General features: G+C 34.9%; 2 protein-coding genes across 2 annotated transcripts; both read left to right on the forward strand.

Moving 5' to 3' along the window:
- Positions 1-323: 323 nt before the first annotated feature.
- On the forward strand, positions 324-3,931 carry LOC109157326. Its single transcript, XM_019305224.1, has 4 exons — positions 324-794; positions 897-1,017; positions 1,129-1,344; positions 3,915-3,931. Exons 1-4 carry the CDS (start codon positions 324-326, stop codon positions 3,929-3,931), a joined length of 825 nt encoding a protein of 274 aa, XP_019160769.1.
- Positions 3,932-13,105: 9,174 nt separating this feature from the next.
- Positions 13,106-14,320, forward strand: LOC109157327 (glucose-1-phosphate adenylyltransferase small subunit, chloroplastic/amyloplastic-like). The gene is made up of 4 exons (XM_019305225.1): positions 13,106-13,129; positions 13,635-13,717; positions 13,794-13,905; positions 14,195-14,320. The coding sequence occupies exons 1-4, from the start codon at positions 13,106-13,108 to the stop codon at positions 14,318-14,320; spliced, it is 345 nt and encodes a 114-aa protein (XP_019160770.1).
- The last annotated feature ends 2,121 nt before the right edge of the window (positions 14,321-16,441 follow it).

A 16,441-nucleotide genomic window follows, 5' to 3' on the forward strand; every position in this document is an offset into this window, starting at 1 on the left:
TAGGTCGAAGAGCTGTTGTGCATGAAATTAGCACACAATCTGAGTTGACAACACAAGTGGCTGAATTGACTAAACAGATGAACTTGTTGATGACTCGTGATAGTTCGAATAGAGAATTTTGTATTTATTGCAATGCATATGGTCATAATTCTTCTATTTGTATGAATGTAGAGTCATCACAACCATATTATGAAGAAGTAAATTACATGGGATCCAATATGGGTAGGCAACAACCAAGGAGTGATCCATTTTCCCATACCTATAATCCAGGTTGGCGAAAGCATCCTAACTTCTCATAAAGAGATCAAGGTAATGCAAGACCAATGAGACCACCTGGATTTCAGCAACAAGGGCCATCAGGATTCCAACATCAGCAATACAGACCTTTCCAGCAGCCACCTGCACCGCAACAGTCTCAACTTGCTGCTCAGGAGAAGAAGCCTCAATTGGAGGAGATGTTCATGCAATATATGGCTAGCCAGGACACTATGATGAAGAAAATGGATGCAAAAATTGATAAGGTTGCTCAGTCCAACCAAGCATCCATTCATAATTTAGAGGTGCAAGTAGGTCAGTTGGCTAAATTGGTTGCAGAAAAAGATCGAGGTAAGTTTCCTAGTACGACTGAAATAAACCCTAGGGAAGGAGCTATGGCTGTCACTTTAAGAAGTGGTAAGATATTGAATGAAATTATGAAAGAAAATGAACCCATGAGTGTTGAAAAAGAGAGTGATAAAGAAGAAGAGAAAGTGCCTAAAGAGAGTTCTAGTGATCAAAACCTCACTTCCTCTACAGTAAAACCTTATGTACCCCCCATTCCATATCCACAAAGGTTACAAAAGAGGAACCAGGACAATAACTTTAAAAGATTTTTAGAGGTTTTTAAAAAATTGCAGATTAATATTCCTTTTGCAGAAACACTTGCCAATATGCCATCTTATGCCAAGTACATTAAGGAAATTGTATCTAATAAAAAGAAATTGGAAGAGTTTGCTACTGTGCATCTAAATGAGGAGTGTAGTGCTATTCTACAAAGAAAATTACCTCCTAAGCTAATGGATCCAGGAAGTTTTTCTATTCCTTGCACTATTGGTAATACTGTTATTGATAAATGCTTATGTGATATAGGTGCCAGTATTAACCTTATGCCTTTAACTCTTTTTAAGAAATTGGAAATAGTTGAAATGAAGCCAACAACAATCTCTCTTCAACTTGCTGATAGATCAATCAAGTACCCGCTTGGAGTAGTGGAGGATATCTTGGTAAAAGTTGGTAAATTTTATTTTCCTGCTGATTTTCTGATTCTTGATATGGGTAGTGACACAGATACATCTCTTATACTTGGTAGGCCATTTTTGTTGACAGGAGGAGTATTAATTGATATGCCTTTAGGGAAATTGATTTTTAGAGTAGGTAAAGAAAAAAAAGAATTCTCTATCTCTAAAGCTGTAAAATTACCAACTTTTGATGAATCATGTCTTTTTGTTGATGTTATTGAGAAACTTTCAAAAGAAGAATTTGTTAAGTATTCACCTAGTGAAACACCACATCAACTTGAACTTAAACCACCTTCATTGCGGTTCAAATACGATTTTTTGAGTGACAATGATACTTTTCTTATGTTTTCTTATGCTCATTTACTTCATGCAAAAGAAGAGAGATTGTGGAGAACATTGACTAAATCTTGGCATGACAAAAATAATTTTTGGAGAAAATTCAATGTAGGGCAAGAAGTTTTGTTGTCTAATTCTTGTCTTAAGTTTTTTCTAGAGAAATTGAAGTCTAGATGGTTCGGTCCTTTCATGGTCACTAAAGTTTGTTCGTATGAGGCCATAGAGATTGAAAGAGAGAAAAAGAGACCATTCATGTTTGCTTCACCAAAAGGCAACCCCGGAAGAAACTGGCAACTAACAGGGAAATTTCCTGTTTATTTCATTTTCTCATACTTACTTTTATATTTAACATTGAGGACAATGTTGAATTTGAGCATGGGGAAGGGAAAGTAAGATTAGGGGATGTTTTCTGCAAGTTTTATGCAAAATAGGCAATATAAAAAAAAATTCTGCATTTTTCCTGCAATTTTCTGCAACATTTTCTGCATTTTCTCTATTTTTCTGCATTTTGCTACAGTAAAATTCTGCATTTTTCTTTCTACATTTTCTGCACTAATTTTCTGCATTTTATGGGATTTTCAGCATCATTTCTTTCATTTTTCTGCAATTTTTCAGCAAAATAAAGTTTAAAAAAATGCCTTCTAATGACTATGTTGATTGGGAGATAAGTTCTAGAGTTTTGGGAGTGCATAATATCAATGAATGTGTTTGGCTATATATGTATGCTTGCATAGAGTTGGTAGTCAAATTCTGTCACACCGTGAGCTTTTTGAGCATAGAGGTTGCCCACTGCAACTTATTTTCTTTTTGAGTGTTTATTTGTCCTCTTTGATTGTGTTAGTTCTAGAACTTGCTTCGTACCATTTCAGAGCTACATGTTATGTGATGACACCAGAATGATTAAGGCATTAGGATTTAGCCTTATGGCCTTAAAAATAACCACATTCTTATACATGTTATTTTTCCCCTAGTGAACCATTTTTGAGCTTTATAATAAATATAAGACATTTTTCTTCATTAGCCAATCCCAAAGAACGTTAGCTCATAAAAAGAAGCCTTTTCACCCGTCCTTGGGTCAGTGGATGTCATTATTTCATTTATCTGTGCAAGATGACCAAAAGTGATGAAGTATGAGTGAGATTGGAGTTGAAAAGTGATTGTATAGCTGGTTTTCTTTGGGTGAGGAATTGTTGTGATCAAAAGGGATGAAAAATGAGAAAAAAAAAAAAAAAAAAGAAGAACAAAATGATATGTTCTAAATTGTGAGTTGAAAATCTTGTTAGCTCAAATTTTTTGTGCTCATTTTATTCTGAAAATGATTTATGAGCAATGAAGGCATGATAGAAATTTGATGATTATGGAAAGAGTACTATTGAGGGTTGTGTGGAAATGAAAAGCTATTTATTCGGTTTTACCAGAAAAAGGAAAAAAAAAAAAGAAGAAAACAAACGAAAAAAACAGAAAAAATGAAAAATGAGATTTTGAAGTTGTTTTTGGAGTTTATCAGTGAAAATGATGAGGGAGAATGAAGTATAAGTGATGGCTTGTTTTGGTAAAGTTCATTGCATTTGTAGAATACAGTTTCTTGCTCTTGATACGGTGAAATTATGGCTCTACTGATTCCTTGGACTTTCTTTGTATTTCCTTATATCGTTTCTTTCATAAACCACATACCCTTGGCCCCATTACAACCCAGAAATAAAGACCTTTTGACTCGTGTTCTTCATATAATTTTGGTAGTGGAGTTTTGGTAGACAAGCAAGCCTATGGTAAGTGCACTCTCAATAGAGGATGGTGTGTACCTTCCTTATACATATATTTATGAGAGATTGAGTGAACAACCGTGAGGACTACTATTCTCTATAGTTTTGTGTGCATATGACTTTGAACTCTCATGAAGTATTATGTGTTCATCAATTCCCTTGAATTGAATGCCTAGTTGACATGGTTATGGTTGGTAGTTTGATTTTATTGCATAAGTTTGCTTGGGGACAAGCAAAACCTTGAGTGTGGGGAAGTTTGATAAGCTTAATTTCTAGGCATTATTTAGAGTAATTTTAGTATGTTATTTTCATAAATAAATTAAGTTTTAGGGTTGATTTTATTATAAATATTATATTTAGTTATATGTTACTAGTTTAGATTGATTTTAATAAGTATTAGACTAATGTTGCATTTTTATTAATATAAATAGTATTTTATTTTAAATGTAGTATTTTATTTATTACTTGGTTTAATTAAATAGAGTCATTAGGTTATAATGATTTTATTTGAATTTAATTTTGTTTTGTTTTCTTTTAGGTTTGGCGCAGCAGTAAGGAAAAGAAAAAGAAATAAAAGGGATTATATTAAGTTGGGGTTTTTTTTGTTTAATTTATGTGGACGGTAGAGAACACAAGGATTAAGCCTAACAGAGGTTTTGGCAGAGAAGACATACGAAACGGAAAAAAAAAAAAGGGAAAATTACGAAAGAAGAGAGTAAGGCCTGGGCGATGAGAAATTGCAGCGGCAAGCGTACGTAGCAACAGCAACGGAGCTTTGATCGCGGCTATCTTCTCCTTAGGCTTGAATTATTTCCCTTCATCTCTATTTTTATTCTTGTTTAAATTTCCAGAATACTATTTATTGAACAATTGATGCATTTAATTATGATTCTTGGCTAGACTTTTAATTAAGGATTTGGATTAGCCTAGATTAGATTAATTGACAATTTTTCATGTGTTAATTCTTCCAATTTCAATTTAATAATTGAATTTGATTATATTTATTTTATGTATTTTAATTGTGAATTGTGTGACTGGCCACTGCATAATTCTAACATCAGGCAGGGTTCATAACAAGAACTGACAGGTGAATTATGAACCTAGAACTCGTAAGATAAACACAATTGACCTAAACTAGACATAGCTTTAGGTATTTGTGGTGATATTTGATTGTTGCTTAATGGGTTTAATTAATGGGGAAAAAAATCATGCAATTACGGAAAGAAAAAAAAAAAAGAACAGAAAATTAAATTGCAAGTTAAACAATTCCCCGGCAACGGTGCCAAAATTGATGGACAATTTTTAATGTCCTCGAAAGTGCACGAGTCATTGTAAAGATAGTGTGCTTTAGAAAGGGTCGATCCCTCAGGGGATTGTACGATGCAATTTAATAACTTGCTATATATAATGGGAAGCAATAATCTTAAAGAATTTAAAGAAAGTTTCAATCACAGTAAATTAAACCAGATGAAAACAACTTAGGAAAATATAATAATCAAAAGTCGAAAAAATAGAATTGACCATCAAAATGGATTAAACTAAATGAAAACGCAGGCGAAAATAAAGGCATGAAAAATAATAAATTAACTACGAAACGAAACAGCTAGGGAATAAAAGCTATATTAACTCAAGCTAAATTGATCAAATTCAACTTAAATAATGTCAATTCGAATCATAAGATAAAACATAAGCAATTGACAATATTAAAACTCGAACTACTGCAAAAGTTTCATGGTAAAATCATTCACGTTTCTAGAAGGACAATATAAACATATTGAAATTAAAAAGAAGCATACACAGTATCATTCTTTCACCTAGTAAATTATATAGATTAATAAAAACAAAAAGAATAAAGTGAAAGAAATAAAATTGAATTGCTATGAAAGAAAGAAAGAAATTGCCGAATGAATTACTATGCCTCAAAATAGAATTGTAGTTGCCAAATTGATTTATGATTGCTGGAGATTTCCACCGCCGAAGGAATCTGCTGAAGTCACCGAACGGAATTTGTTGCTGACCAGGATTCTATTGTGGATCGTCTCCAGAATTGCTCCGGGGTGATATTGATGATCCTCAATGATAGACTTTGCTCTTCATTTATATTGTTCCGGATCAACGGTTTCCTCCGACTATCTCACCAAAATTGCTCCGATTATATTGGTTAACGCTTCAATCGGATCGTTCAAGACTGGGTTTATTGAAGATCGCTATGCCGTCGGATTCTTGCTTCTCCGCACCTGTGCCTCTCTCGCTAGTTTTCTTATGTTGAGTGTTGACCGGCAGAGAAGAGAACAAACTAAATGGCTCTGCAAATTGGACTATGGACTGGGCTTGATCAAGAAATAACATATTAACAATTCAATTACTCAACAAAGCCCAATTACTAAAAACTAACTAATAATAAGAAAAAATGTAACATAAACTAAATATTGACTTATTAATTATAGCAAAGTTTATTTAAAATATTTATATAAATAATGTTTATCAAATTTCCCCACACTTATTTATTTGCTTGTCCTCAAGCAAAAACATTATTAAAAAGAAACAAAAGAAATTAAAAATAAAACCAAACATTAAACTGAGCTTTTTACCCGAAGTGACTTTCAAATTAATTGCTACCAATGCAAAGTTAGTGCCAACTCAAAGAATGTATAAAACATTTGACTAAAAATTAAAAACTTTAACAACTAACATAAATATAAAATGTGTGTTCGTGTGCTGACATCCCTTATATGAACTATACAAAAACTCAATAGAAAAATATGAAAATTTCACCAAATTCAACCTAAATCAAATTCAGAAATGTTCTATCAGTGTGCAGGTGCAAAACATGAAGGAAATAAGGATCAAGGCATTTATTAAAATTGAAATGCAATTGCTCGTCTCTTCTAAAATTCACTCATTATTTTTTCGTTTTTGATTTTTTTTCCAAAGAAAATTTCCCCAAAAACCTCGCCATTTTACGCCAGACTTGTTTGGGTTTTCAATTTTGTGTGTACTCATAAAACAGACCACGACACTTATTTATTTATTTATGGTACATGTGTATAGGTGGCTGATTCAGCGGAGTAGAATCTCTTACTTTATTGCAAACAAAATAAATAAATAAATAATACACTCATTTTTATTTTTTTTTTCATATTTTTCAAATCTTTTTTAAAAGATTTTTCACCTCACTTATGCCATACATGATCCTTGAACCAACACACTACACCACAATTTATAGCACTCAAGAATTGTTTAAGAATTTGATAAAGGTAATATAAGGTGAAAGACACATATAAACTACTAAAGAAATTGTATAGAACACAAAGGTATTTGTGATTTTCAAATTCTATTTTTTTTTTTCGTTTTTTGATTTTTTTGATTTTTTTATTTTTGACGAAGTTATTCAAAATATAAAGAAATTAACAACTAGTCAAAAGCAATATACACACTAAGAGTTGACAAAAACATGCATTATTTTTATCACCGAATATTTAAAAGACTTATGGATAAAGCTCAAACTAATGCTAAAATTTTAAAATAAAAAGGTTTAAGAAAATATACATAAGAAAATTCAAAAGTTTGAATTTTTTTAATTTTTTACGATTTGTGGGTAGAACCCCTTCCCCACACTTATTTTCAACATTGTCCCCAATGTTGTGAGAGGAAAGAAAAGAAGACAAAGAGAGTCATCCTTTATTAGATTTTGTTTTTGTAAAATTCTTAGTTGGCCCTGCAATTTGTGAATAACAAGAAGAAACTGATTTATCAACGCCATTAAAAAGACTTTCTTTTTGAATTTTATCAAACTCCAACTTACCATCATCAGCAAAATTCAACCCCTTAACTGCAATAACTTGGTTAGCTCTATCAGAAAAATTCATAGATATAAAAATTAAAAACTCAGCAGTTTCATCAAGCACATTTTTGGTAAATTTATCTGTTTGAGCATCATCAAAAGGGATTTGGGGCAAATTTTTTTGTAGCACTTCACTTACAGTTTCAGCCACATAACTTTTGAGCCTATTTGGAAAAGGAACTGGGGGCACATAAGGATTATCAAATTTATGCAACTGAGGCTCATCATTTTCTACAATAATATCATCAACAACATTATGCAATTTTTCAATTATTTCAGTTTGTTTAGAAGTGATATTATCTTTTAACGTGTTTTCAGCATTCAGAGCTTCTTCAGGTTGACTAGGTAACTTACCTGGTACGTGCCCTTGCACAAATTTAGCAATTTGCTCTAAATGTGCTTCTATTCTTTTAAAGCAAGCCTCATTTTCTTCAAATCGTTGTTCATCTATTTCTTGGGGCTCATAAGCTTCTTGTTGCATCTGCAACCATTGATCATGTTCTTCTTGTTGCTTTTGGAACCATTGATCATGTTCTTCTTGTTGCTTTTGAAATCGTAGATCATTTGCTTCTTGCCGCCTATTACAAGCCTGTATATAATCATTCAAGGAATCCTCTAAAGATGGTTTTTCAGGTTGGGGTGACTCAACTGATTGAAAATCATTTTGATAATAATCAGAATAAAAATTGGGATGATTTGCTTGAAAATCATTTTGATTATTATCCCAAAAATTAGGATGACTTGATTGATAATCATGTTGATTATCATCCCAAGAAAAATTAAAATGGTTTGGTCAAAAATCATTTTGATTATAATCACAATGAAAATTGGAATAATTTGGCTCAAAATCATTTTGATTATTCCCAGGAAAATTCGGGTGATTTTCCCAACCCGAGTTATAAGAATTATAAAACGGGTCATGCACATGTCTTTGATTAGAAACATTAATTGAATTTTCTTGTACGAAATCATCATTATAAGAATTAAATAAATGAGCAAGCTTAAAAAGGAAAAACAAACAAAATAATAAGAAAGAGATAGCATTAAAGAATCAAGCAGTTAAGAAATGAGAAAATTAAATAAAGAGAATAGCAAAAGCAAAAACAAATATAAAGCAGTTTCTAAATGCACTAATGAATTAAATAAATAACAAGATTAAAAAAATTAAACAAACGACAATAATAATAAAGAGATAGAATTAAAAAAATCAAGCAATTTAGGAACGGGAAAAATAAAGAGAATAGCAAGAAAGTAAAAACAAGTATAAAGCAATTTTTAATTGGACGAATGAATTCAATAAAACGCAAGATTAAAAAAATGAAAGAGATGACAATAATGAAGGGATAGGAAAAAAAAATCAAGCAATTACGGAAAGAAAAAAAAAAGAACAGAAAATTAAATTGCAAGTTAAACAATTCCCCGACAACGGCGTCAAAATTGATGGACAATTTTTAATGTTCTCGCAAGTGCACGAGTCATTGTAAAGATAGTGTGCTTTAGCAAGGGTCGATCCCCCAGGGGATTGTACGATGCAATTTAATAACTTGCTATATATAATGGGAAGCAATAATCTTAAAGAATTTAAAGAAAGTTTCAATCGCAGTAAATTAAACCAGATGAAAACAACTTAAGAAAATATAATAATCCAAAGTCAAAAAAATAGAATTGACCATCAAAATGGATTAAACTAAATGAAAACGCAGGCGAAAATAAAGGCATGAAAAATAATAAATTAACTACGAAACGAAATAGCTAGGGAATAAAAGCTATATTAACTCAAGCTAAATTGATCAAATTCAACTTAAATAATGTCAATTCGAATCATAAGATAAAACATAAGCAATTGACAATATTAAAACTCGAACTACTGCAAAAGTTTCATGGTAAAATCATTCACGTTTCTAGAAGGACAATATAGCAAACATATTGAAATTAAAAAGAAGCATACACAGTATCATTCTTTCACCTAGTAAATTATATAGATTAATAAAAACAAAAAGAATAAAGTGAAAGAAATAAAATTGAATTGCTATGAAAGAAAGAAAGAAATTGCCGAATGAATTACTATGCCTCAAAATAGAATTGTAGCTGCCAAATTGATTTATGATTGCTGGAGATTTCCACCGCCGAAGGAATCTGCTGAAGCCACCAAACGGAATTTGTTGCTGACCAGGATTCTATTGTGGATCGCCTCCAGAATTGCTCTGGGGTGATACTGATGATCCTCAATGATAGACTTTGCTCTCCATTTATATTGTTCCGGATCAACGGTTTCCTCCGACTATCTCACCAAAATTGCTCCGATTATATTGGTTAACGCTTCAATCGGATCGTTCAAGACTAGGTTTATTGAAGATCGCTATGCCGTCGGATTCTTGCTTCTCCGCACCTGCGCCTCTCTCGCTAGTTTTCTTATGTTGAGTGTTGACCGGCAGAGAAGAGAACAAACTAAATGGCTTTGCAAATTGGACTATGGACTGGGCTTTATCAAAAAATAACATATTAACAATTCAATTACTCAACAAAGCCCAATTACTAAAAACTAACTAATAATAAGAAAAAATGTAACATAAAATAAATATTGACTTATTAATTATAGCAAAGTTTATTTAAAATATTTATATAAATAATGTTTATCAGTGAGATATCGACGGATGATCACAGTTAATTGGATACAACCTAGTAGCTCGACGGAGTATTAGGATATATTTGAAGCAATCATCACTATAGTCATAAGAATTAATACTTAGGAGAGTTAGTTAATTATCTAAACGGTGAACCCCAAATCCCTAGTCTTCTCTCAATTGAAATTTTCTTTTCATTAAGTTAATATATATTATTTTTAATCACATTAATTATATTTATTTGAGATTTTCCTTATCAACAATTTGATTATTAAAGATAACAGTTAATAGTGTTCTTCGTGGGATTGACCCTGGAATACTCCAGGAATTTATACTGTGATTGACTCTGTGCGCTTGCAGGTTATAGCAATCAACGCGCCCCTGTCAGTTGTTTAGCAATAATGCTGTGAACTGTCTCAAGATCAGAGACCCTTACTTTCAACTGAATGGAGAGATGAAGATCCTTTGCATAGGGCGAGTCATCAGCCACAGTATCATGTTCAGAATTGGAGGGGGCAGTCACCGGAATAACATCGCGAATGTGATCTCCAGTCAGAAGACGCTTATCAACATTATAGAGCAGAGTTGGACTGATTACTTCACTCGGCATAGGCTCAAGACCCTAAGTTGTAAGAATGCCATAAATCAGATTCGGGAAGGGTAGCCTTACCTTCTGCTCTCGTGGGTGAATCATGGTGAGGATGTGGTGGTAAATCCAGTTTCCCATATCAATCGGCATCTTTGCCCCAATTCGAAACAAGAAACCTGCCAGATGCTTGCCATCCGTGTGGAAATGAGCTGATGGGAGCCAGTTGTGAAGGGCCAAGCGATGCAGAATAACATATCTGGATGTGAGTTGAGAGCTCTGCAGATAATCCTTGTCACCCGTAGGCCAGGCTTCAATTTGTCCACCCGTAAGAGTTTTGGCAACCAAGTTCCAGTCTGTGATTGCCTCTTCTTGCACAGCAGTCAGCCCATAGTATTCATTGATCATGCCAGGCCCAAAAATGTACCACTTCCCTCTGATGAAAATCTGCATTGGTCGTTGCCCGGTTAAAATGTCAATCTCGTCATTGAGATTACAATAGAATTCATACGTGAGGAGCTTTGAGTATGGGCAGATGGCAGTGACAGTCTTCAGCAATCCTACTTCATTCAGCAGAGGCAGAATATCACATACGGAGTTCAGCTGGTTCTCATCCACAGATCGTTGAACAATAAGCTATATTCTGACCATAGTAGACCATTTGTCCTGAGCAACAGGAGATACAAACTGAGGCTTGTAAAGAGATTGTCAGATCCTTCAATAGGTTGAACTTCAGGAGTTATGCTTCGACCTCTGGAACGTGTGGATGGTCTCTTTCTGATAGATGATATAGGTACAGCAGCGGGTTGAACAGCCGTAGGGCCCTTTTGTTTAACAGAAGATCGCAGTGTCTTGAAAACTTGTTGGATAGGTGGATTAGCTTCAGATTTGACTGTTACACTAAACTTCCTTTTCTTCTCAGGCTGATCTGCATCAGCACTGTCATCACCTGTCTCAACAACAACTTTCACAGGAACATTCTTCCTTTTAGACTTTCTCGTTTCTTTGGTTGGGGATTGAACAGGAGTCACAGAATGACTGGAATCAGATACTTGAGCAGAAGAGCCACTAAGCAGATTAGTAACCTCTCGTATTTTAAATTTTTTAGAGTCAGGATGAACAGTGGCCTCAATGGTGGGAATGTCAGATGGAGGTGCTTGAGACCCATAAACTTCAGCCAGAATCTTATCATCTTCGCTGGAGGATTCAGATGGGTGAATCACTTGATACGGTTGAGGAATCGAAGCAGACGGTAGGCCAGCAAAATGTCGCACATGCTCCAGACTTTCACCTAACGATGTGGCAGTGTAGACTGGGATTCCACCTGTTTTCTCAGACTTATGGGGGCTTGAGAGGTCAATAGACTCAACATTAGCAGGTAAATCAGAAGGATCATCAGCAGGGCAAATTTCTTTGGGATAAACGACAATCTCAACAGGAGGCAGAACAATATTATCAGAGGAGAATACAACTAAACTCAGATTATTGGGCTCATAAGATGATTTTTCTTTCTCATTAGACACATGCAAGACATCATTTTTCACACAATCAGCAGATTCTAGGGTTGCGACTCTGCTCGCCGTCGAGAGACCTCAGCAGATTCTAGGGCTCGTTGTGCAAAATGTCGAAGAAAAGCCCTGGTCTGATTTCCATCCGAGGGTTCTGGAATAGATACTGGAGAAACCTCATCACTGGCTTCAGAAACCATCATCAGCAGTTCAGTTGCATCGTCTTCAGACCATTCAACATAAAACTCTGGGTAGTTCGTCATAACAGTCACCAATATCTCATCATGAAGCAGAGGATCAAGCTTGATTTTCTTCTTCATAGCAAACTGCAATAGCGTCTGAATATGCTTAAAAGCCACCTCTGGAGAATGTGTCTTGCTTCCGAGTTTGATGATGATATTTCTTACTGGGTCCGCCATTGGAGATTTTTGTGAGAGGAGAAGAGCAAATCAAGGAAGGCAAGGATGCAGAGAGAGAGGAAGTTTGAGTGCTGAGATACTCGTAGATATTTTTCTCCTTGGCCCGGTAACAAATAGACTTAAGGGTGATGAACCCTAATTAATGTGGCTAGTCAAATAGCATACAGACGCGATTGATTGACACAACGGTACAGCTTCTTTTTAGGAAGGAAACGGAACCCAAGGAAATTTGAATTTCGAAAAAAAGATTAGGATCTTTTAAGATATCTTTAAGATATATTCGGTTATAGAAACCACTTAACAAAATAGAGAGGAGTCTTAAAAGGAAGTCGAACCATAAGACTGACCCGTATAAGAAAACCTTCACTCCTCTCTGACTGACCATCTGCTTTATTAGTCAATTCTGCAAATTCCCAGAGCAGACCTGAGAATTTCAAAACGATTTGCATCTAGTGGCTTAGTCAGAATATCCGCCAGTTGTTTGTGGGAAGTTGGATTATGCTATGTTGATGAGGAAGCTAATTTGATAATGATATTGATTAAGGTGTGATTATTGAGCATTATTGACAAATGATGGTGATTAGGTAATTAATGATGTTTTAGTGGACTAATGGAGATTAAGGATTAAAATGGTAATTAGTATTAACTGGGTTTATTGGATGATGTATAATATGGATATCACGAGGTAGTTGTTGATGATGATTGAATATTATGTTGATACAAGAGTTATGGATTGATGATGTTATGGATGGATGTTGGTGAAGATAACATGGTGATGATAGTTATTAGTAGTTGATGATTGAATAATAATAATGGTGATGAATGGTTAGTGATTAGTAGCCTTGGTTTTTATTTGGTATAGATTGTTTAGTTTAGAACTTGAACTGTTGATTCGAATAATGGAATATTGTGACTTGGGTATTATATAGTAACCTTTGTAGCCTGTGCGTTTGGGCTTGGTTGGTTGCCCGGGGGTGGCATAACACCCCATTTGTTTCTGTTGTTTATTTGAGCCTCCGCATTTGAATTCTATCTATTGAATTGCTTCACTCACCAATTTATTAGAGCTGACAGTGCAGTACAGTAATTGGATTGAGAGTATGTGTCTTCCCTCCTAAAATTCTTTTTGCCATCCGTATTCTAATATGAGACTTCTCAAAATACACTGCAACATACCTTTATAGAAGTTTTAGTGCAATAGGCAGATGAAATTTGCCCATGAATGCCAGCGCATCAATCAGTAACTCTATGTGAAGTCTCACTGTGTATTTGTACAGGTGCAAGCTTATTTGTTTGGTACAATTGAAGCCTTCTATAATGCCAATTTGGGAATCACAAAGAAGCCTTTGCCAGATTTCAGGTAACTATTGTAGACTAATTTCTTGATTGTGCTGCTTTAATTTAAAGCACTGACAGTCTTCAATGCCTTCTTGAAGCTTCTATGACCGATCAGCTCCCATTTACACTCAACCTCGAGATTTATCTCCTTCTAAAATGCTTGATGTTGATGTCACAGACATCGTTATTGGTGAAAGTTGTGTAATCAAGGTAAGTGAATTGAACTTTGGTTGTAAATCCTTACATATTATAATTTGTTTGGTGCAACCTTATACTGGTCTAGTTTGCCCACCAGGAAAAGAAAGAGCATCATAATTTGTGTCCTTGCACATCATAGTGTTATGCGTCTACTTTTTCTGAGAGGCTTAAAACTATTTTGATTTGAGAGTTCACTTTTTTTTTTATTGGATTCTGTTTCAGTACATCATGACTAACCTTACTCTACACAGTACTATGAAACCTATATGGTCTGTCTTCACAAGTGTGTTGTTTGGTGCAGAACTGTAAAATTCACCATTCTGTGGTTGGACTTAGATCATGCATATCGGAGGGAGCAATTATAGAAGATACATTATTGATGGGAGCAGTTTACTATGAGGTAATCATCTATGTAGATACTGAATGAATTTGCATTCCCATTGGGCTAAAATTGGCTTTTGGGCAGGATGCGATATTTTATTAGTTCATGATCTAATGGATATCATACTCTTTGTTGTTGTTATGCTTCTTTCTTCCTTTAGCAATTTATAGCCATTTTCACATCCTTTGGTTTCTTGCTTCAAACGGATGCTGACAGGAGGCTTCTGGCTGCAAAGGGAAGTGTCCCAATTGGAATTGGCAGGAATTCACACATCAAAAGAGCAATCATTGACAAGAATGATGTGAAGGTTCGATATCAGATAGTTTTCTGCTCTTCTCCTCTTTTTGCTTTTAAAAATTTGGCCATTAATCTAGTGAACTAGTGTGCTCAATCTTCCTGTGCACGACTTTACTCTTGATTGTTTCAGATCATTAACAGTGAAAATGTTCAAGAAGCAGCTAGGGAAACTGAAGGATATTTCATTGAAAGTGGAATCGTCACAATCATCAAGGATGCATTGATTCCCAGTGGAACCATCATATAGAAGTATTTGAAAATCATGTGTACATGATTATTGTAGTTAGCCGTTAGAGAGACTAATGATGCATCCTGTTAAACCTTTCATTTTAGTTTTGAAATTTTAAATAATAAAGCATTATCGTCGTCTCTATGTTGCTTTTTTCCCAGCCTAAGGTGTTTAATTGCTATAATTGAGATATAGGCAAATAAGATATTTTAAAAACATTCATTACTATTTAAAATCACAATTTTATTTTAAAATAATTCAAAAACGCGACGGAATCGTGACGAAATATTTGTTGCAAATGATGCGACGGAATTACGACGAGAAACATTTTCGTTGCGAAATGAGCGACATTATTGGCGACGGAAAAGATAATATGGCGACGGAATATTCGGTTCAGAAATAACGACGGATTTGCGACGGAAACAGTTCCGTTACGAAATGGGTGACGGAATACTTCCGTTGCCAAATGGCAACGGAAATATTCCGTCGCTAAGTCCGTCGCCAAAAGTTGCGACGGAATTATTCCGTCTTCTATCAAAATACGACGAGGTGATAGACGACGGAATAAATTTCATCGCCATTCCGTCGCGAAACGCGATTCACGACGGAATATTGCCCATTCGGGACAGAATTTTTCCGTCGCGATTCGCGATTTTTCTTGTAGTGGACGGCATTATGAAAGTAATAAAATTCAAATGGGTGAAATTTATCTACAGGAAGATGGTTATATTTGTACAAGCTGCCAAACCAATGAACAAACCCGCTGTGGTGGATCGTTTTTATCAAAATGTTGGATATGGTCTCATCATTGGAGAACTCCTAAGAAAGAAGACAATCCCAATGAGAAAGCACAAAAATATTGGAATCTACAGAGTACTCTTTAGAAAGTTTAGCCCGAATTTTGGGAAAAGATTAAGCCAGAGAAAAGGATAAGAAGGTGGCAGTTCCACAAGTTCAAAAACACCACAGAGCTCAAGATTGAGAAGCAGCAAAGCAATCTCAGCCTCAAGTAATCGAATGGGATCAAGCAATCGGTCAGGAAGAGATCAAGAAGCCATCAGTACGGCTATGACCATTGTTCTACTCAAATATGTCGAACCGAACATGTTGGTCGAAGGTGTTGACGATACAACAAGAATGGAATTTGTAGGAGTTGATGTGCAAGTTTCTAATGATCTACAACGAAGCTCTTGAGTCAATCTGCAGCCGAAGGAAGTGCAGGACCTATAGTTTTTGACTCAGCTCTCGTTCAAGACGATCCGGAACTGTTGAGAGAATTAATAATGGTGCAAACTTGGAGAGAATAGAAACTTGAAAGATATAAAATCCCTAACACATGCAGATTAAACAACAAAACTAACACAACGGAAGATAAAAACGGAAACTGGATAAAAGAAATCCAACGGGGTGTTATGCCACGTCTACCAAACCCGGTAACGCTACGGCGAACAATCTGCAAGTGTATAAAAATATCCCAATACATCAATCTAACTACATTGGGCGCACAGGCCACAAAAACCACAAGATAAAGGTGCTAAGCTACCAGGCTCTAGACATCGCGCTCGTCTAAACATCACCTGAAAGATACAAAGATACACATGGGACGACGCCCGGTCAGCGATAATGCTGGTAACCCACCA

This window comes from Ipomoea nil, unplaced genomic scaffold, assembly GCF_001879475.1.
Source record: "Ipomoea nil cultivar Tokyo-kokei standard unplaced genomic scaffold, Asagao_1.1 scaffold2779, whole genome shotgun sequence".
NCBI classification, from domain to species: domain Eukaryota; kingdom Viridiplantae; phylum Streptophyta; class Magnoliopsida; order Solanales; family Convolvulaceae; genus Ipomoea; species Ipomoea nil.

Excerpts from the sequence above, each read along its gene's own strand:
- LOC109157326 (XM_019305224.1), top strand. The coding sequence starts at position 324 with ATGAGACCACCTGGATTTCAGCAACAAGGGCCATCAGGATTCCAACAT. Across the intron at positions 795-896 it reads AAAACCTCACTTCCTCTACA|ATTAATATTCCTTTTGCAGA; the intron begins GTAAAACCTTAT and ends AAAAAATTGCAG. Across the intron at positions 1,018-1,128 it reads TGTGCATCTAAATGAGGAGT|GTGCCAGTATTAACCTTATG; the intron begins GTAGTGCTATTC and ends TATGTGATATAG.
- LOC109157327 (XM_019305225.1), top strand. The coding sequence starts at position 13,106 with ATGGATGTTGGTGAAGATAACATG. Across the intron at positions 13,718-13,793 it reads AAGCCTTTGCCAGATTTCAG|CTTCTATGACCGATCAGCTC; the intron begins GTAACTATTGTA and ends GCCTTCTTGAAG. Across the intron at positions 13,906-14,194 it reads GTGAAAGTTGTGTAATCAAG|AACTGTAAAATTCACCATTC; the intron begins GTAAGTGAATTG and ends TGTTTGGTGCAG.